Source organism: Salvelinus sp. IW2-2015, unplaced genomic scaffold, assembly GCF_002910315.2.
Source record: "Salvelinus sp. IW2-2015 unplaced genomic scaffold, ASM291031v2 Un_scaffold2027, whole genome shotgun sequence".
Lineage (NCBI taxonomy): Eukaryota > Metazoa > Chordata > Actinopteri > Salmoniformes > Salmonidae > Salvelinus > Salvelinus sp. IW2-2015.
In genome coordinates, this window is record NW_019943374.1 from 36900 (window position 1) to 61127 (window position 24228).

Genomic DNA, 24228 nt, shown 5'->3' on the forward strand with positions numbered 1-24228 from the left:
TATCTCTCCCCACAACCTAACCCTCCTCCTGGTATCTCTCACCCAAACGCCTCCACCCATCTCCGAGTATCTCTCCCCCAACCCTAACCCTCTCCTGGTCCATCTCCCCCAACCCTAACCTCTCCTGGTATCTCTCGCCCAACCCTAACCCTCTCCTGGTAATCTCTCCCAACCTAACGCCTCTCGCTGGTTCTCCCACCTCTAAGACGCACTCTCTGGTCCCTCTCCCCAACCCTAACCCTCTCCTGGTCCTCTGATCCCAACCCTACCCTCTCTAGTCGACACCTCTCTCCTAACCCTCTCATTAGTCCATTCCTCCTAAACCTACCTCTCTACGTCTGATCCCCTATACCCTAACCCCTCTCGCTACTCCCATCTCTCTCATAACCCTAACCCTCTCCTGGTCTGCTCTTAACCCCATCTCGCTAAGTCCCTCTCCTCCTACAACAACCTAACGCCTCTCCCTAGTCCTATCTCTGCCTAGACCGCTGAAACCCTCTCCTAGTCCCTATCCCTGCCCTAACCCTAACCCTCCTCCTAAGTCCTCTCACTTCTAAGCCTAAACCTCTCCTGAAGTCCTCTATCGTCCTAACCTTCTCCTAGTCCCTGTCCTCGCTAACACCTAATCCTAACCCTCTCCTGGGTCTGATCTGACCCCATCATCCTAACCCTCTCCTGGGTTTCCCAGTCTGCTTACTCTATACTCACCGCATCAGACCAGCCACATACTGAGAGGGTTGTATCATTCAGACTATCAATACGGGAGACAAAACAATGAACAAAACCTATGGTGCCTCTTCTATCACTTAGAGGCTGTACTACAAGCTCTCAGATCTAACAGAATACAATGTTATTGGTCACATGTGCCTGAATACATCAGGTGTAGACTTTACAGTGAAATGCTTACTTACGAGCCCAATCCCAACAATGCAGAGTTAAAAAGACAAATATTTGCTAAATTAAAAAAGGAGATTAGTAACACAATAAAGTAACAATAGCGAGAATATATACAAGGAGTACTTCTATGGAGTCAATGTGCCGGGGGGACCAGGTAGTTGAGTTAACTAAGGTTGTATGTACATGTAGGTAGGGGTAAAAGTGACTAAGCAAATCAGGATAGATAATAAACAGAGTAGCAGCAGCATATGTGAAGAGTGAAAGTGTGTAAGTGTGTGTGTGTGTGTGTGTGTGACAATATGCATGTGTGTGTGTTTTGTGTGTGTGTTGGAGTGTCAGTGTAGTATGTGTGAGTGTGTGGTTAGAGTCTAGTGAGAGTGCATAGAGCCAGTGCAAAACAGTAAAGATAAATAAATAAATACAAATGTAAATAGTCCGGGAAGCTATTTGATTAACTGTTCAACAGTCTTATAGCTTGGGGGTAGAAGCTGTTCAGGTGCCTTTTGGTACCAGACTTGGAGCTCCCGGTARCGCTTGCCGTACGGTAGCAGAGAAAACAATCTATGACTTGGGTGGCTGGAGTCTTTGACAATTTTTAGGGACTTCCTCTGACACCGCTTGGTATAGAGGTCTTGGATGGCAGGGAGCGCGCCTTGCGGTCGGAGGCCGAGCAGTTGCCATACGAGGCGGTTATGCAGCCAGTCAGGATGCTCTCGATGGTGCAGCTGTAGAACTTTTTGAGGATCTGAGGGACCATGACAAATCTTTTCAGCCTCCTGAMGGGAAGAGATGTTGTCGTGCCCTTTTCACGACTGTCTTGGTGTGTCATGATCGATCCTTAGTGATGTGGACACCGAGGAACTTGAAGTTCTCAACCCGCTCCACTACAGCCCCATAGATGTGAATGAGGGRGTGCTCGGCCCTCTGTTTCCCGTTGTCCTAGATCAGCTCCTTCYTCTTGCTGACGTTGAGGGAGAAGCTGTTGTCCTGGCACCATACTGCCAGGTCTCTAAACTCCTCCCTATTGGCTGTCTAATCATTGTTGGTGATCAAGGCCTACCACCATTGTGTCGTCTGCAAACTTAATAATGGTGTTGGAGTCGTGCGCWGCCACACAGTCGTGGGTGAACAGGGAGTACAGGAGGGGACTGAGCACGCACCCCTGAGGGGCCCCCGTGTTGTGAGTCAGCGTAATGGAGGTAATGTTGCCTACCTTCACCACCTGGGGGCAGCCCGTCAGGAAGTCCAGGACCAAGTTGCACAAGGCGGGGTTAAGACCCAGCTTAATGATAAGCTTGGAGGGCACTATGGTGTGGAAGGCTGAGCTATAGCGAATGTGTTGTTGCCTACCCTCACCACAAGGGGGCAGCCTGTCAGGAAGTCCAGGATCCAGTTGCAGAGGGAGGTGTTCAGTCCCAGGATCCTTAGCTTAGTGATGATCTTAGAGGCCACATTGTTGTTGAACACTCTTATCCATTTAGACCGTATCTGCTAACAGTATTTTGTCACATCCTCTGTGAGACAATAAACCTCAGAGCTCAGTAATGCTACATTTATACTGAACAAAAAATATTAACACAACATGTTAAAACACAACATGCATGTAAGGACGTAGAGGGAAAAGAGCGGCGCGTTTGAAATATATCATTCATTGTCACCAGAAGTGTCAGTGTGAGCGAGGGCCGTGGAGAGGACATCAATATATTACAGACACAATTGCCTGGCTCGGGAGAGAAGTGGATTGTGGGAATGTGGGCTATGTGACAGGGCCTGGGTGCTCAGGAGGACTGAGCTTTAGGGCTTGATCATCTGGCTGCCCAGTGGGGGTATGCCACTATGCCATCCTGTGCCATCCTGTGCCATCCTGTGCCATCCTGTGCCATCCTGTGCCAATCCTCCGAAATAGCGTCAGGGACAGGAGGGGGAAAATGAGTTAGCTAGACGGTGACTCTGGCACACATTGTGCTCTTTCACTCTCCATCCCTCCCTCCCCCTACTTCCTTCCTCTTTTGGCCCTGTCTTCCTCTGACGGACGAGTCCAAATAGAATATAAATAAAAGAGTAACAGTAAGTTCCGTTTTATTGTCTATAATATAAATAAATATGAAATCTTACTTGCTCTTGTGAATCAAAGCAGTTTTTTAAAAAACATAAGAAAGTTCAGCACATATGTACAAATACAGTCAGAGTTGGTCAGCTGGTCTCCATCGGCTGTGTTTCGTACCTCAAATGCCCCAAACCTAAACATACAGTGCAACGAGAGGCTACTTGTTTTGTTGACGCAATGACATTTTCTGGGTATTTCCTCTGTAAGGACAATTCAAAACAGCATTCACATGATCAGACAAAGGAAACAGCCCCGATATACTGTATGTATGTATGTYGCTAAATCTCTGGAATCATGATAATGGTCAGTCAGGTGGTCTTTTCCTTTATTTAATTAGGCAAGTCAGTTAAGAACAAATTCTTATTTTACAATGACAGCCTTGGAGCAGTGGGTTAWCTGCCTTGTTCAGAACWACAGATMTMWACCTTGTCAGCTSYGGGATTCGATCTTGCAACCTMTCGGTTACTAGRCCAACGCTCTYACCACTAGGCTACCTGCCGTCCTGRATGTCACGTGGTGCTTTGTGGAGTCTCTGGGAGACACTGCAGATAGCCGCACCGTAACAGGAGTGGAGTAGTGAGAGGACAGAGAGGTCAGAGAGGAGGACTGCTCCCAAATGGAACCCTATTCCCTATGTAGCGCACTACTAGTGAACTATACAGGGAATAGGGAACGGCACTACTAGTGAACTATACAAGGAATAGGGAACGCACTACTAGTGAACTATCAGGGAATAGGGAACGCACTACTAGTGAACTATACAGGGAGTAGGGAACGCACTACTAGTGAACTATACAGGGAATTGGGAACGCACTACTAGTGAACTATACAGGGAATAGGGAACGCACTAACTGTGAACTATACAGGGAATAGGGAACGCACTACTAGTGAACTATACAGGGAATAAGGGAACGCACATACTAGTGAACTATACAGGGAATAGGGTGTCATTGTTGGGATGCACCGAGGTAGTAGCTGGTTCTGGACATGGTCCTCTTCTCCAGTCATCTACTCTGTTGCACTAGCATCCAGAACCCACCGTCCCTCGCTATGAGTGAGTGAGTGAGTGAGTGAGAGAACAACAACTCCCCTCTTACAACGTAAGCATAAGAAACTGGTACCGTTACCTAGCAGAGGTGGGAAGCTCTTCACAAAATAATGGTTCTTAATAATACCAGATAGTGGTTCCTTGGCTTGTAACTATGGCGGAACCCTTTCTGGTGCTATCATTTTTTTATCTGAAAGGTTCTTTGTAATCCTTTTGATGAACCATACAGGGTTGTCTATTCTGGTCACATTCCATAGGTGCTATTATTGAGTTAATTGACAAGTTGAATCCAGTGTGCTACCTGAGGAGAGAACTGAGAACCACAGACTGATTTAGTCAACCGTTCTCAATTAACACAAAACCATTTGGGAGTCTTTCACAAGACACAGTCACTGGCCGTAGCCATACATAATATGTAATAAGCCTAACACAACACATTAGATAAACTGGAATGACACTCTCTCTCACGGTTGCACAAAAAGAGCTGTGAACAAAAACCACGCCCCAAAATATTCTAATGAGCCGCCTCCCCTACATTCTAAGCATCACTAACTGTAAAGAACCATCGAAGAGCTCAAAGGGTTCTCTGAGTCATTGTGGTTCCACATAGAACCATCACCCTTCCCAAAGAACCCTTGAGGAACACACATATTTTTGTGCGTAGGCCCCACACATTCCCCTTGTGAATCATAGTCTATACCTTTAATGAAGAAGTAACACACATAGCAAATATTAGGGTATTTGGGACCTTTTCTTAGCTGAAGTCTCATTGGAACATTGAATATGAATTAGTGTCTATTCCCATTACCTTTCAGAGCTATAAATGTTGCGATCTTCACACACATGTAGGATTTCATGCTTTGTTTCATATTTCACTGGAAATCAAAACACATAGAGGACCAGTGAATGATTCAGCAAAAAATAACAAAGGAAAGAAAGAGAGAGAGAGGCAGAGGTCGAGAGATGGAGAGATGGAGAGATAGAGAGAGCGAGCGAAAGAGGAAGAGACAGAGAGCGAGAGAGAGACAGAGAGCGAGAGAGAGACAGAGAGCGAGAGAGAGACAGAGAGCGAGAGAGAGACAGAGAGCGAGAGAGATACAGAGAGTGAGAGAGATACAGAGACAGAGAGTGAGAGAGATAAAGAGATAGAGAGCGAGAAGGAGTGAGGTAGACAGAAAGAGATGGAGAGAGAGAGTGAGAGAGATGCTTCCCAGCAAACCGGGAACATTCCCAGAACATTAGCAAAAGTTAGCATTAAGTTCTGATTAGGGGTTTATCTAACATGAGGATGACGACGGAGTGAAGAAAAAACGTTGGAACATTGAGCGCCTCGACCACAATGTGCACTCTTCTCAGAATCCCACGTGACTTCCAATTTGGACACCAACCGACCAAAATTCTGTACATAATAKGTTGTGGGGCTCTCCCCTCCCTTCCCCTCTAGAATATACATTTAAAATATTTCAATCATCTGCCTTGTAGTTGCCTTGATCGGCCCACGCTCTTATCACCGTAACCCAAACCTGCGACACCATCAAAGTCGGCATGGTGTTGACCCAGTTGACGCCACGCGACGCTGACTCTCAGCCATTCAAACCAGGCCCGGGTTTTGGTGCTAGCTTGGGAATCTCTGGTTCTGGTATTATACTGCTGGACATCTCTAACAAATGAAAARGTGTTGGATAGGTAGCTGGGGGCTGAGTCCTTGATCATTTTTTGGACCAGACAAAGTTGAATTAATGCTGCTCTTTTCCCCCCCACAGATAGACAGCCTGTAGCTGTTTAAAATGCTCAACCTCCAGATGAGTATTTAAAACAAATATTTAACCTTTATTTAWCTAGGCATGAGTATGAGGAGGGAGTTTAAGTACAATTCTTACAAGCTTGTTAGGCTGGTAGCTTATTGTTTAGATGTTGGGGCTGCTGGTGAATCATGATYTGCAGCATAATCAAAGTGACCCTGGACTAGCGCACCTGAGTCTTTATGGTGTCTAGAGCTAGGTTTCCATCCAATTGGTGACACATTTTCATGCAAGTTCGATATTAAGGCACATGACAGTTCACATGTTCGGGAAGGCATTTCTGCATTTCTGGCATTTTAATATATATATATATTTTTTTAACGTTCAAAACGGCTCTCCTGTGAAGTCGTGACTTGCGACATACGCCTATTTTCCTGAATCGGGTCACATATTCTAAAATCCGCCTAAAGACAAAATATAAAACATTTTCCCATCAAAAACTTAGTACACCTAAACGTTTCTTTTTTCAGTTAAATTCCCATGTACCCAATACAAAATACAAGTTAAATGGGTTTCCGTCGCATTTTCAACTCAAGGTCTACTGATGGTTTTGTCACAAAAACATTTGCATAGGGTATAGTGAATGTGCCCTCCAGCCAACAGCTCGCAGATGTAGTGCAGGTATAGCCAMGGATCATGAACTAGATTCAGCCYTGGGACGATTTGTTTCTTGAGCGGATGTTCTGGCCGGAACATAATTACAAATAATTTGTAGACTGCAAATGTACCCGCAAGATGTCCAAACAAGATATAATATTTGACTGAAACTATTTCAAACCTTGCTTACATTTGTATAAGATCATCCTGACTGGTTGCATCACTGCCTGGTATGGCAACTGCTCGGCCTCCGACCACAAGTCACTACAGAGGGGGGTGCGAACGGCCCAGTACATCACTGGGGCCAGGCTTCCTGACATCCAGGACCTCTACACCAGGCAGTGTCAGAGGAAGGCCCTAAAAATTGTCAAATACTCCAGCCACCCTAGTCATAGACTGTTCTCTGCTACCGCATGGCAAGCGGTACCGGAGCGCCAAGTCTAGGTCCAAGAGGCTTCTAAACAGCTTCTACCTCCAAGCCATAAGACTCCTGAACACCTAATCAAATGGCTACCCAGACTATTTGCATTGCCCCCCCTCTTTTACACCGCTGCTACTCTCTGTTGTTATCATCTATGCATAGTCACTTTAATAACTACCTACATGTACATATTACCTCGACTAACCAGTGCCTCCGCACATTGACTCTGTACCGGTACCCCCTTGTATATAATCTCGCTATTGTTATTTTACTGCTACTCTTCAATTACTTGTTACTTTTATTTCTTATTCTTATTCATATTTTTTGTTTGTTTGTTTACACTGCATTGTTGGTTAGGGGCCCGTCAGTAAGCATTTCACTGTTGTATTCGGCGCATGTGACTAATACAATTTGATTTGATTTGCTGGTGTTTTTACTGTCTAATGTTTTTTGCTCAGAAAACTTGGAGGTCCAAATAAAACCTCAGTCGGGGAACCCTGGCATACATGATGAGGTTATTATGGACAAAATTGTGAGATTAATTGTATTTGTCAAATGGTAYCCAAGCATTGATTTTCATGTCACCAGAATGAAACCCTCAATATTTATTGAAAGGAGCATTTATTTTATTTAAGTCAGCAAGTCAGTTAAAAACAAATTATTATTTACAATAACTGCCTTGTTCAGGGGCAGAAGGACACKTTGTCAGCTCGGGGATTCGATCTAGCAACCTTTCGTTTACTGGTCCAATGCTCTAACCAGTAGGCTACCTGCTCATCTCCGTGCACTTCACAGCTCTAAGAAGTTCATATTAACTTATTTGATCTGTAGCCTAAAAAACGGCATGCTTTCCCGACTTGTACTGGGAGGACCAGACAACATGTCATCGCGTGACTCCAAGTTTACTTCCATATGATGGTTACTATATTAATATTTGCGCTTAAAAGCATTTCCACTGTCATTTCTCACCTAATAAATTCTACCGACCCAAAAGAACCCATTTGGTCTAGCGTATTTTGTTTTGTCGACATTTGGAAAYTGGACCAACAAATTAGCTGTTTCTATTAGGCCTGTCATGACATTTGTATCCACATAAATAGGTTGGATGGAACGCTGGTTAATGTCAAGACATTTTGAGGATGCTGGAACTATATTTTGGATGAATGTGTACATGCCTACAGGACTCTTTTGAAGTAACCTAATTAGATTAAAACATCATGACTGGTTGTGTTGATGCCTCATATTAAAAGGTCATACATTTAAAAAATAAATAAAGTTAAATGACAAATATTTAGGCTATATTGATGCGTTAGTTAGCATCTAAGTGGGCAAGAAATAGCAGCTCGGATTGGGGAGGAGGCAGAGCGTGTGTTAAGCTTTCCTGAAAAACTGGGCCTGCTGGGAACATATGTAGCCACATTATTACAGGAGGACTTGGGAGAATGATGATCTGCAACAGACAGCYCATCTCAGTGTCAGAAGTAAAAATACAACCAGTATTCTACTGCGCCTTTCTAGAAGTTACTGTCGAGAGTAGACCTGCAACTGATTCAAACGGAAAGAAACATTCAAATCACAGGTTTTCTTTTGAACCATTATTCAATTGACATTTTCACCGCAGCCTAGAGTAGAATGTTGTAATCTCTTGAAAACAATGCAGCTATTCATTGCGTTGTGGTGTTGTAGGCTACTTTAGTCTAGMTAGAATAACTGTGTTGTCCCTAAACAAGATCAATGGGGGAACTTATTGAGCTGTGTGTTTCATGTCTTCACTGTTCTTTCATGGCAATGACGCACCTGGCCTGTCCGCTGCCTATCAGCGATTCCTATTTGTTCTTGTGGATTCATATTGAAAATGCAGCTTTGAATGTTTTTCTCGGTGTGGTATGACTACTAGTTAGCTGATTGCAGATCTAGAAAAACGATCCACCCACCACTGTTGTCACTATGAATGGTGGATAGAGGGCAGGATAGACAGTTAGCCTCTTCCTCTCCGATAGTCTCCCAGTCAAAGTGAGACGGATAACTGGGTCCAAAAATCTCTCTTCTCCAGCAGCTGCCGTTTCTATTCTCGTTTTCTTGAGAGTGTTGAATTTGGTTAACAAAACATGTAATGGCTTATTTGCTACGTGTAGATTACTTGATCGAATAGACGTTTCGTAATGATTAGGTTGTTATGAGTGGACTGATATAAGTAGGACGTTCTGGAAATTCTGAGAAAATACACTTTATATCGGAGTTGTGTCTGGTCGTCACTAGTTATTACAGCCACAAAGTCGTAAACCCGGCCTATTTCTACAATGTATCTTCTTAAAATGTGATTTTAAACCTAACCCCACTGCTAACCATATGCCTAACTCTAACCTTAAATTAAGACCAAAAATCAAATGTTTGTTTTCATGAATTTTAACTATATAATCCATTTTGACTTTGTGGCTGTGGAAACAATTGTGGCTGTTGTTAAAACTTCTCTGCGCTACAAATCCTGTTAGCGGGATCACTTTCCTAAACAACCGCTAGAATTGCAGGGCGCCAAATGCAAAAATATTACTAAAACTATTTAGAATCATGCAATCACAAGTGAAATATACCAAAACACAGCTTAGCTTGTTGTTAATCCACCCATCGTGTCAGATTTTGAAAATATACTTTACAGCGAAAGAAATCCAAGCTTTTGTGAGTGTAACAATCAATGCTACAACAGCTAGCCCCAAATTAGCATGGTCACYAAAGTCAGAAAAGCAATAAAATGAATCGCTTACCTTAGATAATCTTCGGATGTTTGCACTCACGAGACTCCCAGTTACACAATAAATGTTATTTTTGTTCGATAAATATTACTTTTATAACAAAAAAACGCCATTTGGGTTGCGCGTTATGTTGAGAAAACTACAGCCTCGTTCCAGTCCTGAAAGGAAGAAGAAAATTCCCAAACGTATCAGATTAAAAAATATTACTAAAAATATTTATAAGCATGCAATCGRAAGTGAAATATACCAAAACATAGTTTAGTTTGTTGTTAATCCACCTATCGTGTCAGATTTTGAAAATATACTTTACAGCGAAAAAAAACCCTAGGAAAACTATATTTATACGGGACAGGACAGGACGGGACAAGACAAAACACACGTCCGACTATATTGTCCAATATCTGGACAATATAGTGTATAATCTGTGCCTATATTGACCTGTGGTGTAGATAAACAATAAGGCCCGAGGAGSMGTGGTATTTGGCCAATATATCACYGCTAAGGGCTGTTCTTATGCACGATGCAATGCCTGGATAAAGGCCTTAGCCGTGGTATATTGGCCATATACTACAACCCCCCGAGGTGCCTTTATTATACCAACAAAAATTATGTTTTGTCATACCCGTGGTATACAACGGCTGTCAGCCAATCAGCATTCAGGGCTCGAACCACCCAGTTTATAATAAAAGTTAGCTTGCAGAAAAACATTGTGCATAAGGTAAGTATCAAAGCACATTGGCATGGGAGGCAAATGCAAAACCTGCAGAAGAGTGAATGTTAACCAGGGAAAAACTACCATCCCCTGTGCCCAATAAAAAAAACACACAACTCTCCCTAAAGCATAAAAAAAATAAAAGTTTGCCAACCATCCCTATTATAGACCTCCCCTTCCCAGTAAATGTCGAACTGTCCCTTATGAGGTGACAACGCAGTAGTAGCCTAACGCAGTGTACACGGAACATTCTGTATGAGTGGCAAACTGAAGAGGAGAGGCTGCGGGTGGTAGTTTAGCCCTGTGGACAGAGTGAGCGAGAGACCGAGAGAGAGCGCACGGACAGTGTTGCCGTTACTGTCAGCCGATGGAACAGTTCAGTCATCAATGGACAGAGTACACGTAACCTACAGACAGTAGCCTAGCYTCTTCCAATTTACTTTTATTTCTGTTATGAAACGAAGAGAAGTATAATTAAATCCTGCTACTATACCTAGTTTCGTTTTCATCGTTTATATGATAAATTGAGAACGGACACAATGTTGTATTAGTGCGTTCTATTGATTATACTCCAATCGGATTCCTATTCGTCGCATAAGATTTGTTTGATCTCAAACCTAAATGGAGTATTGGAGGCAGTGCGCATTATGGCTGATCAACTGCAAGATGCTTCCACCCGACCATCGGGTAACATGGGAGTCTGCTCAGGTATTCGACCTGGCTCAGACCCTCCGAGATGGAGTGCTCCTGTGTCAYCTTCTCAACAACCTCCGACCCCAGTCCATCAACCTCAAAGAGATCAACCTCCGACCTCAGATGTCACAGGTATGATAAGAAAACGTGTTTACATTCACAGTGACAAAGTAAAACGCTTCAAATGGCCTACTAGGCAACTCTACTATGCCCAGATGTTCACGCATCTAATGGGGGTAAACACAATAGCAAAATGAAATACTTTGCTCTGCACAGATGTTAAACCGGTTGTTGTCCGTTTCAATCACTTAGTTCGCAGTGAACTTGGAAATTGTGTCATATCCTCGACAGTGTTATTTCTTGTCAACAAGGGAACTATTATTATTTTGGTCYTCTCAAAGAAAAGCTGTAGTACTGTTATGTGAACCCGCAGATCCGCTCTCGCTTGCTCTCTGAACAGCTGAGAGTCTGTTCAGCTGGAGGTAGAGGAGTTACTTTGAGGCTTTACCAACACGAACTAAACAGACTGGCAGATAGACAGCCCTAACACAGACAGGCAGATAGACAGKCCTAACACAGACAGGCAGATAGACAGACCTAACACAGACAGGCAGATAGACAGACCTAACACAGACCGGCAGATAGACAGYCCTAACACAGACAGGCAGACAGAGAGCGTCACTGTCAGGTACAGCAGCTCCCCCTGTATGCTGCATTATTAAAAACAGAGGCTCCTGCCTCCACTACATTTCCAGGCTCTCTCCTGGTTGTCAAAGACCATCTGCTCCTGTCCTATCCCACACCAAGCCTGTCCTGTCACAGCCGGGCCTGGCTCTGGGCTGGGCAGATTATAATTCTCCTTCACATCACAGCTAAATCTGTGACTTGGCTCAATGACAAACTGACTAGTTGGAAAGGTGGCATCCTACGCCGGTGCCACGTTGAAAGTKACTGAGCTCRTCAGTYAGYCCATTCTACTGCTAGTGTTTGTCTATGGAGATTGCATGGCAGTGTGCTCGATTTTATACAGCTGTCTGCAAAGGGTGTGGCTGAAATAGCCGAATCCACTCATTTGAAGGGGTGTCCACAAACTTTTTTATATATAGTGTAGGAACTGTATCATTGTAAAGCTGACAGAGAGGTCACTAATACAATAATTCTACAATCCCCATGTCAATATGAAATGCTTCAAAAATAGTTTCGTAATCAAGTTTGTTTRTAAAATGTTCAATGTTCGACCAATGTCGTGAAGRCYAGTTYACCATTACCATGACAGAACRGGTGTTRCTATTGCCATTTGTATTGKTTTTAGTGCCTCAAACAAATTGATGAAGGATTGACACAACATGTCAGCAATGGTGATTTGAAAGAGGAAACTAAATGGTGTCGGTAGGAAAAGAAGTTGATCTTTGTCTTACGCTCGGGATTACGCAAGGCCAACGGCTGCAACCTAATGCTAGGGGGCGGATCATTATTTGTCAGCATCCGCTCTAATTCATGGCACACAATGTAGCAGGAACTGGGTTGTGTTCTATACTTATCTTGCGAACACTATGTTATTTTTACACGTGGCTCGTTAGATGCATTAGCCATTTTCTGATTCAATAAATGACGAGGATGATACATATGGAAATACAAAGAACAAACCACATCCTGTACATGAATTCACACACAGTAGTAGTAMTACATCACTGAAGCAAATACGGTTCATATTTACAAATCTGCTCAGCCTACTTMCTGTTAATTGTAGACCAAGAGTATATGATATTTCTGTTCCTAGGCTACGAACATACACAACCATTCATACAACATGCTGAGTGTAAGGGGACCAATTCCCTTTAGATGTCCATTACTGACCAACAGAAACGGATCKTTTTTTGGGGTTTAAATTGTTTTTAAAAATCTGCCCGTCCCTGAAAGCTCGCGTCGTCGAGGTGACATTTACATAATGGYGTGTGGGTGGAGTCCACTGTGAATAATTAATGAGTACACAGTGGCAGCAGCTTATTTTATCATTGYTCCATTTACAACCAATGGGACACMAGGCCTCCACTCACCCAGTGGGACCCTGGGGGCCACGGAGACACCAATACAAAGGCTTTATAAGGCTCAGAGCACAAAGCACCTGTCTGTGGCATAGAGCCATATCAGAGTGCCCTCTCTGAGGACACAAGGGACTCGGGCCTTCAAAGCAGCGGGCCCTGTGGCTGAATTAGACACGTAATTAAAGCACAATGTATTAGAGCCTCTAAAGAGTTACTTGGACAGCAGTGGAATTTGTGATGGCAGAAGCAGGGCTGGTAAGAGGGACGTAGTGTAGTGTGTGTGTGTGATTCTCTGATGTGAAGTGTGTAGTGTGTTAGTCGTGTGATTCTCTGATGTGAAGTATGTAGTGTGTAATGTGTAGTGTGTGTGTGTGTGTGTGTGTGTGTGTAATTCTCTGATGTGAAGTGTGTGGTGTGTTCCTTTTTTGGCTGCTCTGTTCAGTCAATACCAATATCCAATTGTTGTTGTTTGTCAGGGTAAGACAATAAAATGCTTCTCTTGTAGAAAAAATACAACAAAAAACTAAACTAAAACACACTTTGTTGTGACAGGATTTTACTTCAACCTTTTAACCTGGTGTCTTTTAAGAGAGCAACAACATGAACAAGATACATGGAAATGAGCGGTATTGGGCCTTCGTACCTTCTCCATAACACGTTCTAAGGAAAGAAGAAGTAAGAATCTGAAATCCACGGAATATCTCAGCTTTGGATGTAGGTGTTATTTTGTCATGGAAACTGTGTCTGCTTGGGAAAAGGGAAGGAAACTGTGACAGGTACAACAGAAGTGAGTCTAAAGTGGGTTTTCTCAAAATGTGTGTGTGTGTGTGTGTGTGTGTGTGTGAATATTACAACAGTGTGTCAAATTAGAGGAAGTGTGGATGGCTGCTGGTACTTTTAGGTTCAACCAAAGTGTTTTGGAAGCGGTGGTTTTCCCAGATAGCGATGTTATTCCGGCCCAGCTGTGGGCCACATACTTAGTGTTTTTTCTGGCCCAAAGCTGGCTGCATTAAACCAGCTAAACCAGCTATACTCCCCAAATGACACTGAACAAAAATATAAATGCAACATGTAAAATGTTGGTCCCACGTTTCATGAGCTGAAATAAGAGATCCCAGACATTTTCCATACGCACAAAAACTGTATTTCTCTCAAATGTTGGGCACAAATTTGATTACATCAAAGCATTTATCCTTTGCCAAGAAAATCTATCCACCTGACAGGTGTGGCATATCAAGAAGCTGATTAAACAGCATGATCATTACACAGGTGCACCTTGTGCTGGGGACAATAAAAGGCCAATCTAAAATGTGCAGTTTTGTTACACGACACAATGCCACAGATGTCTCAAGTTGAGGGAGTATACAATTGGCATGCTGACTGCAGTAATGCCCACCAGAGCTMTRGCCAGATAATRGAATGTTAATTTCTCTACCATAAGCCGCCTCCAACATAGTTTTAGAGAATTTGACAGTACACCCAAACCGGCCTCACAACCGCAGACCACGTGTAACCACGCCAGCCCAGGACCTCCACATCCGGCTTCTTCACCTGCAGGATCGTCTGAGACCAGCCACTCGGACAGATGATGAAACTGTGACTTTGCACATCCAAAGAATTTCAGAACTGTCAGAAACTGTCTCAGGGAAGCTCATCTGCATACTCGTCGTCCTCACCAGGGTCTTGACCTGACTGCAGTTCGGAATCGTAACCGACTTCAGTGGGTAAATGTTCACCTTCGATGGCCACTGGCACGCTGGAGAAGTGTGCTCTTCACAGATGAATCCCGGTTTCAACTGTACCGGGCAGATGGCGTTTTGTGGGCGAGCGGTTTGCTGATGTCAACATTGTGAACAGATTACCCCATGGTGGGGTTATGGTATGGGCAGGCAATAGCTATTGACCACGAGCACAATTGCATTTTATTGATGGAAATTTGAATGCACAGAGATACCWTAACGAGATCCTGAGGCCCATTGTCATGCCATTTATCCGCCGCCATCACCTCGTGTMTCAGCATGATAATGCACAGCCCCATGTCGCAAGGATCTGTACACAATTCCMMGAAGCAGAAAATGTKCCATTTCTTCCATGGCCTTCATATATCACCAGACATGTCACCAACCATTGAGCATGTTTGGGATACTCTGGATCGATGTGTATGACAGCGTGTTCCAGTTCCTGCCAATATCCAGCAACTTCGCACAGCAATTGAASAGTGGGACAACATTCCACAAGCCACAATCAACAGCCTGATCAACTCTATGRGKAGGAGARGTGTRGCGCTGCATGAGGCAAATGGTGGTCACACCAGATACGGACTGGTTTTCTGATCCACACCCCTACTTTCTTTATTAAGGTATCAGTGACCAACYGACGCCAATCTGTATTCCCAGTCATGTGAAATCCATAGATTAGGGCCTAATGAATTTATTTCAATTGACTGATTTCCTTATATGAACTYTAACTCAGGAAAATCTTTTAAATTGTTGAATGTACACTACTGTTCAAAAGTTTGGGGTTACTTAGAAATGTCCTTGTTTTTGAAAGAAAAGTTTWWAAAAATTGTCCATTAAAATATCAAATTGATCAGAAATACAGTGTAGACATTGTTAGTGTTGTAAATTACTATTGTAGCTGGAAACGGCTGATTTAAAATAAAATAAAATAATTATCTACATACAGTTGAAGTCGGAAGTTTACATACACTTAGGTTGGAGTCATTAAAACTCATTTTTCAACCACTCCACAAATTTCTTGTTAACAAACTATAGTTTTGGCAAGTCGGTTAGGACATCTACTTTAACACATGACACAAGTAATTTTTCCAACAATTGTTTACAGACAGATTATTTCACTTATAATTCACTGTATCACAATTCCAGTYGGTCAGAAGTTTACATACGCTAAGTTGACTGTGCCTTTAAACAGCCTGTAAAATTCCAGAAAATGATGTAATGGCTAGAAGCTTCTGATAAGCTAAGTGACATCATTTGAGTCAATTGGAGGTGAACCTGTGGATGTATTTCAAGGCCTGCCTTCAAACTCAGTGCCTCTGCTTGACACCATGGGAAAATCAAAAGAAATCAGCCAAGACCTCAGAAAACAAATTGTAGACCTCCACAAGTCTGGTTCATCCTTGGGAGCAATTTCCAAACGCCTGAAGGTACCACGTTCATCTGTACAAACAATAGTACGCAAGTATAAACACCATGGGACCAGACAGCCGTCATACCACTCAGGAAGGAGACACGTTCTGTCTCCTAGAGATGAACGTACTTTGGTGCAAAAAGTGCAAATCAATCCCAGAACAACAGCAAAGGACCTTGTGAAGATGCTGGAGGAAACAGGCCCAAAATTATCTATATCCACAGTATAACAAGTCCTATATCGACATAACCTGAAAGCTCAGCAAAAAAGAAGCCACTGCTCCAAAACCGCCATAAAAAAGCCAGACAACGGTTTGCAACTGCACATGGGACAAAGTTCGTACTTTTTGGAGAAATGTCCTCTGGTCTGATGAAACAAAAATYGAACTATTTGGCCATAATGACCATTGTTATGTTTGGAGGAAAATGTCTCAATGTCAACAGTGAAGAGGCAACTCTGGYATGCTGGCCTTCTAGGCAGAGTTGCTCTGTCCAGTGTCTGTGTTCTTTTGCCCATCTTAATCTTTTKTTTTTATTGGCCAGTCTGAGATATGGCTTTTTCTTTGCTACTCTGCCTAGAAGGCCAGCATCCCGGAGTCGCCTCTCCACTGTTGACGTTGAGACTGGTGTTTTGCTGGTACTAATTCATGAAGCTAATTCATGAGGACTTGTGAYGTGTCTGTTTCTCAAACTAGACACTCAAATGTACTTGTCCTCTTGCTCAGTTGTGCACCGGGGCCTCTCATTCCTCGTTCTATTCTGGTTAGGGCCAGTTTGCACTGTTCTGTGAAGGGAGTAGCCTGTAATCGAACCCACAAATGCTGATGCTCCAGAAACTCAACTAGTCTAAAGAAGGCCAGTTTTATTGCTTCTTTAATTAGCACAACAGTTTTTAGCTGTGCTAACATAATTGTAAAAGGGTTTTCTAATGATCAATTAGCCTTTTAAAWTMATAAACTTGGATTAGCTAACACAACGTGCCATTGGAACACAGGAGTGATGGTRGCTGATAATGGGCCTCTTTACYCCTYTGTAGATATTCCATWAAAAACATGTAATCAGCCGTTTCCAGCTWCAATAGTCATTWACAACATTAACAATGTCTACACTGTYTTTCTGATCAATTCATTGTTATTTTAATGGACAKAWWWWTMTGTTTTTCTTTCAAAAACAASGACATTTCTAAGTGACCCCWAACTTTTGAACGGTCGTGTTGATTTTTGTTCGGTGTATATTCAGCTACTCTACTATTACATGTTGTATTTAAACAGAACAGAAGAGCAGCTGAGGATAAAGTCAATTGAAAAATCTGGTTAATTACAAGTTGGAACATGAAAAATGTTAAGTACTATAATAAGTACCATTGACTTGAATTGGATTTGTGCCACAGCTGCTAAAACGTGAGCATTTGGAAACGTTGGTCAGGTAAAACAAAGCATGGACTACAGTTATATCTCGTCCATAGACAGCGTACATAGTAAAAACATTTTGGTAAACTGTTCCCTTCCCCTTTCGGTTTCCCCTTCCCCTTCATGTTTCCTGTTTTCCCTTCCCCTTCCTGTTTCCCCTTCCTGTTTCCCCTTCCCATGGGAAGCTCACTGGTGTTGATGTGATTCATTGATTTCTGTATTTCATTTCAGATTTTTGCAACTGTTCTATTGCATAAACTATTTCTATGTCCAGTATAGGTAGGAGCAGCGAGACACCAGTTGGCTTAGAGGTGACACGATGTGAGGGAAAATGGAGACGAAAATGGAAGAGAGGCAAGAGAAGAATGCGAGAGAGGAGACAAGATGGAGAGACGGAGGGACAGATGAAAAGAAGAGGAGGGCCAAATGGAGAAGAGGAGGGATAGATGGAAGAGGCGGGGACAAAATGGTTGGAGAGGATGGAAGATGCGAAAGAAGGGGAAGGGGAAGATGTGTGAGGAGGACGAGAAGAAGTGTAGGAGGGAGGAAAGAATGGATGAAAGATGGAGGGAAGATGGAGGGAAAATGGAAGAGAAGCATGGAGAGAGGAAGAGAAGAATTGGAGATGAGTGAGAGAAGATGAGAGAGGAGGTAAGAAAATTGAAGGACGAGGCGGGAAGACTGGAGAAGAAGATGGAAGGGAGGATGGAGAGAAAGATGGCGAGAAGGAGGGAAGGATGGAGAACGAAAGACAATGGAGGGGAAGATGGAGAGAGACTGCGAGAGAGGGAGCGGAAGATGCTTGGAGTAGGAGGGAAGATGGAGGGAAGAATGAAAAGAAGACATGGGACGGGAAGATGGAGACGGGGAGGAGGGAAGATTGGCAGACCCGAGGAAGTGGTAAGATTTCGATGAGGATCATGAGTGGCACGAGAGGACAGGGTAAAAGCATTGGTTATGAGAAGATACGAGAGGAGTCCAGCGCGAAGATGGAGAGAGTAAGGGAAATAATGGAGCAAGAGTAAGGGAAGATGCAAAGAGAGGAAGGAACGACTGGCGGGAATAGATGGAGAGAAGATGGAGCGAGGAAGAGAACGATGGAGAAGTAGGGAAGATGGAGAGAGTAGGGAAAAATGACAGAGAGGGACCAAGATGGGGACGGGCAAGATGGAGAAGAGCAGTGAACGATGTAGAGAGGGAGGGAATATGGAAGACAAAAGATGTAGAGAGGAGGGAAAGTACTGGAGCAGAAGGAGGAAAAGATTGGAGACAAGATGGGAAGAGAGGGAGGGAAGATGGAGAATGAGGGAAGCATTCGGAGAGAGGAGGGAGAGAAATGGAAAGAAGAGGAGGGAAATATGGAGAGAGGAGGGAAAAGAAATGGAGAGAGGAGGGAAGATGGAGAGAGGAGGGAAGAATTGGAAGAAGAAAGGGAGGGAAGATGGAGAGAGGGGGGAAAGATGGAGCGGAGGGAAGATGGAGAGAAGAATGGAGGGATAGATGGAAAGGGAAGTGTGGGGCAAGACAGAAGGGAAGGATGGAGAGTAAGAAGGGGACAAGAATTACAGAGAGCGACGGGAGATGCGAAGAGAGGAGGACGATGGAGAGAGGAGGGAAGATGGAGGAGAGGGGGGAAAATGGAGAGGAGGGAAGATGGAGAGAAGATGGAAGGAAGAATGGACAGGAAGATGGTGGGGAAGAACAGAGGGAAAATGGATGAGACGGAGGGAAGAAATACTAGAGAGGAGGGACAGATGGAGAGAGGAGGGAGAATGGAGAGAGGAGGAAAGAATGTTGCGAGCAGGAAGGGAAGAAAGGAGAGAAGGACGAAGAAGCATGGAGAGAGGAAGGTGAAGAAGTGGAAGAGGAGGGAAGAAGGAGAGACGGAGGGAGAAGGCAGAGAGGAGAGCGAAGTATGGAAAAGCGCAGGACGAGAAAGAATGTGAGAGAGGAAAGGGAAACCATTGACAGTTATTAGTTGAGAATAGATTTGAGAAAGAGAGCACGGACAAGAAGGTAGAGGCAAGATTATAGGAAGAGAAGTCGGCACACTCGAAGCCACTCGAGGTTCAGTATGACTGGAGGGTTAACCGCCTATGGAGATAGCACGGACGGGACAGATCATAGAGAGAGGACGGCGAAATGGAAATGACCATGGTAATCAGAATGTTTACAGAAATGGTGTTTTTCACTCAGCTCTGCACTGGGACACTCGGTGGGGGTCCTCACCATCACACTACACACACAACTCCTTTCATCAGACCTCCCAGCACGACACAAACACAAACACACACCAAAATCATTCCTCACGCCTCTAATCGGCCTTCCCTGTTACTCTCCCGCATGTCCACACACAACGCTCATCTAGGAGGCGATCACTATTGGGGCACCAACTGAATCAGTGTATTGACCCGATGATCACATCCACAGTTCTGCAATCTCCCACTCGCCAACAGTATGATGTGGCTCATATTGGCAATTGACAGTGTAATCACCATCTTCCAAAGAACCACACACAACACCAAGAAGACCACATCAGAGCTGTGAAATCAAAAACTCTTCACATTTTGAAGCTGTAGGTAGCAAGATCTATGATGGCAAGTGTCATCTTGCACGTGGTAGGCGTATTGTACCCAGAGACCGGTCCTCTAGCTGATTCGTCGCCGCTGCTTCTAAATTAAAGCCAGCTCATTTCATGCTTCTATCTTTCCACTGCATCCTGCCTCTACATCCATCATAGTGTCACTGAGGCTGTGTTTTCCAGTTCTCATCCTGCGGATCCTCCCTGGGCGACAGTAGAGATAGAGGAGAGGAAGGCAAGGAAATGAAACCCAGAGGAGAGGAGACGTTGAGTAATTAGGAGCCAGTTCCAGATGGATGATCATAGATTTAAATGAGGAGAAGATAGGAAAGGATTTATAGGTAGTCATATTGGAAATGAGATATCGATAAATGCAAAGAGGTAGCAGAAGCTAATAAAACGGCCATGGAAGAGGAGAGTCTTTTAAAGGAGATTAGTTTGATGTGATGACCACTAGAACCTAGTATAGCCCAGAGAGCACAGTGTTTATAGACTAGAATGTTCCTTTTTTCTAGAGAGAAAAAGTTTGTGTAAGTTGGTAGTACGCGCTATAGGACAAGAATCAAATTGATCCAAACATGAACAGGTGGAAACAGCAACCCCTATCGCGGTCTCTCCCAGTGCTATCATGTAAGGGAGAGAGAATGTACCTAAGAGTAGTGTAGTGAGAAGGCAGAGGAGGCGCTGTTTTACGTAAGATAGAGTAAGCAGGATTATCTAGCAATAGGTTGAGGTACGGGAAGGAATTAGTCAGGTAAGAAACCTCAGTAATAGGAGGTGTAATGTAACTCATTTGTGCAACACCCCAGCTGCAGACGAAAGGCACGAGCACTTCGAAGTTAGTTGGTTACGAGAGGAGAGGTAGAGGAACTAGAAGGAATGGCAAATCATGAAAACCTTATTTTTTCCAGTCGTTTTGTGTATAGGAGAGGCAATACCTCACTGCGTCTTGCTCTAGGCAGGCTACGCGAGAAGGCTATAATTTAGTCACGGAGCATCTTTAGTAGAGCCTTATAGGACTTATAAAGAGGTAGTCAAGCGTCACATATGTGAAGAAGATTCACATTCCAGGTAGAAGGTCAAGACAGTTTGAACACGGTACACGCAGGCTCAACTTTTGACTCTTCTAACAACATCCCCTGTAAATTCAGGTCATGATGAGGTCAAGGATAGGATGGGCAGAAGAGCGCATCTTTTGATATAGCGATAAAACACTTAATACATATGCAATGTAGTGAGACGGCTCCATCGCACAGGTGAGGAGGAAAACCCGGGTGTGCGGTGATAATTATCATAGGCCTGCGTTCCGCAAGACGCAAGGTCCTTCTGCTAAGCCTAGAAAAGAAGGATGTCCAAAGCAGGAAAAATCTAGCAACAGCCAAAGGACCTCCAACAAAACGAAAAGTGTCGTGCGTTCAGGGGACCTCGCACTCTCCCACATCAAACTTACTTCTCATATTTAACACTCTCCATCGTATTTATAGCATTTTCTGATTCCTGCTACCGCACCTTATCCTCTCCATGCACTCTCCAGATCTATAGTAAGCGCAGCAGAACGCCATTTTAAACGTCCCAGATAGATAGAGAACTAGCGATGCGCCGATCTCCACCATCCACCAATCCTCACTACCACACCCGCCACACAAGAACAGGCAAAGGCACAACGGATGATTGATTTCTTCGCATGACATGATAACGTACTTTGGGTGCATCGCATACACAGCTCCAAACTCGTATACCAAGGTAAGAAATTTAACGCCAGCCTGCCGCAACTTTTTGATATGGGATACTCCAGAACACTTCATTTTGGTGGACCTCAGGATTGGACTATGAGAAATTACCTCACGAGAACCATTCTAGTAATATGGCACAACTTAATCCTTTACTTTAAAGTAAAGATCGCAGCAGTGGTAAACGGAACGGTCTGCGACCCTTACCTATCGCGAGACCGAATACAAAACAATCAACGCTCGCACATAAATACAGGATTGCAACCTTTTCCACTAACATGAGGACATCAGTTGCCAGAGGCACAGTGTTTTGATAGAGATTTATTGGATGACATTAATTATGTCGAGCAATTGAAAGAGATAAAACAATAGAATATCTGTATATGCCATAAAGAACTTAAGAGCTCACTGTTTAATGTTTACGTAGAATAGGGTATAACGACGTAAGAGCTTATCCAATGACCTGATTGCACACGTACGTATGCTAGCCATGTACCTACATGCACTGAATTTGCTCGACTGTATCCTAGGATTATCATCCACACTTGGCATTCTACTTGTACTTACGCACACTAGACTTAGACTACTTTCTATCTTTTCCTCCACCTCTTCGATTGATATGATGATGCACCTTTAGTCGCACGTACGTTACCTGACTGAAGAAACTACTGCCTATGCACTTAGCCACCGGCATGCACCACGCCTATCAGTCACCTCGCTCGCCTACTTTCCTCTGAGATAGAATGAGTCTAAGTCCATCTCATGTTTACTGTAGTCATTCAAGCTAATTTTCGTCTTGAATTTAGTGTTGTTTTCTCCCACTAGATCACAAACACATGTCTTTGATCAGCTATCACTTCATTGACCTTTTGGTCGCCCCGCCATGTAGCTCACCCTCTATAGCATCGCGTCCTTCAGCTGTTCCTTTTGCTTGGTTTCAGGACGCTCCTTCCTCCCTTTTTTCCTTACATTTCTCATAATATGTGGTCTCGTTCTAAACACCCACAACAAATCTGAATGCTGGCCAGAAACATCAACTAGTCTAACGAAGCCATTTTCATTCTTCTTTAATTAGCACAACCAGTGTATTTTACGCTGTCTAAACATAAATTGTGGTAAAAGGTGTTTTCTAATTGTGAATCAAATTTATGCATTTTAATGTAATATTATTGATAGACCACAACTGTGCATTTTAGGAACACAGCGAGGTGCACTCCGTACTGCTGTAATGCCTCTTTACAGCCTATGTAGATATTCCTTAAAAACATGTAATCAGCGCTCTCTACCTACAAATGTCATTACAACATTAACAATGTACACTGTGTTTTCTATAAATTTCATTTGTGTTATTTTAACTCAAAAAAAATTTGTTTTTCTTTCAAACACAACATCTTCTCTAAGTCACCCTAACTTTTTAACGGTCGTGTTGATTATTTTCTGTCGGTATATTCAGCTACTCTACTATTACATGTTGTATTTAACAGAACAAAAGAGCACCTGGATGGTAAAAAGTCAATTGTAAAATCTGTTAATACAAGTTGAAACATAAAAATCTATACTATAAATAAGTACCATTGACTTGAATTGGATTTTTCCACACTGGCTAAAACGTAAGCTTGGAACATTGTTGTCAGTAAAACAAAGCATGACGCAGTTTATATCTCGTCCATAGACCACGTACATAGTATAGACATTTTGGTAAACTTTCCCTTTCCCCTTTGTTTCCTTCCCTTCATGTTTCCTGTTTTCCCTTCCCCTTCCTGTTTCCCCTTCCTGTTTCCCCCTTCCCATGGAAGCTCACTGTTTTGATGTGATTCATTGATTTCTTATTTCATTTCAGAATTTTTGCAACTGTTCTATTCATAAACTATTTCTATGCCATATAGGTAGGGCAGCGGACACCAGTTGGCTTAAAAGCCCAAAATGTATAACATTTTAACAGAGCACACCATCAGGTAAATGAATAACAATTCATTAATAATAACAATTCTAATAACAATTCTATCTTGTTTATAGGGTTTGTATATAATTCCCAAACTGCTGGAAGGAGAGACAGGGAAGATGTCTATCCTTGGTGTCAGATAAACACTTCCTCCCCGTCTCTCCCTCCCCATCTCTCCCTCCCCATCTCTCCCTCCCCATCTCTCCCTCCAAACTCTCCCTCCCCATCTCTCCCTCCCATACTCTCCCCCCCATCTCTCCCTCCCCATCACTCCCCCCAATCTCTCCCTCCCCAATCTCTCCTCCCCATACTCTATACCATCTTGCCTTATGCTGTTCGGCCCTG

General features: G+C 43.4%; 1 protein-coding gene across 1 annotated transcript in view; it reads left to right on the plus strand.

The window, feature by feature from the left end:
- The first annotated feature begins 10621 nt into the window (after positions 1-10621).
- LOC112072757 (guanine nucleotide exchange factor VAV3-like) overlaps positions 10622-24228 on the plus strand; it is an 88470-nt gene continuing 74863 nt past the window's right edge. The window contains exon 1 of the mRNA XM_070439916.1: positions 10622-11159. Within this exon, the coding sequence (XP_070296017.1) occupies positions 10956-11159 (204 nt within the window). The 5' untranslated portion in view covers positions 10622-10955. The remainder of the gene's footprint in view (positions 11160-24228) is intronic.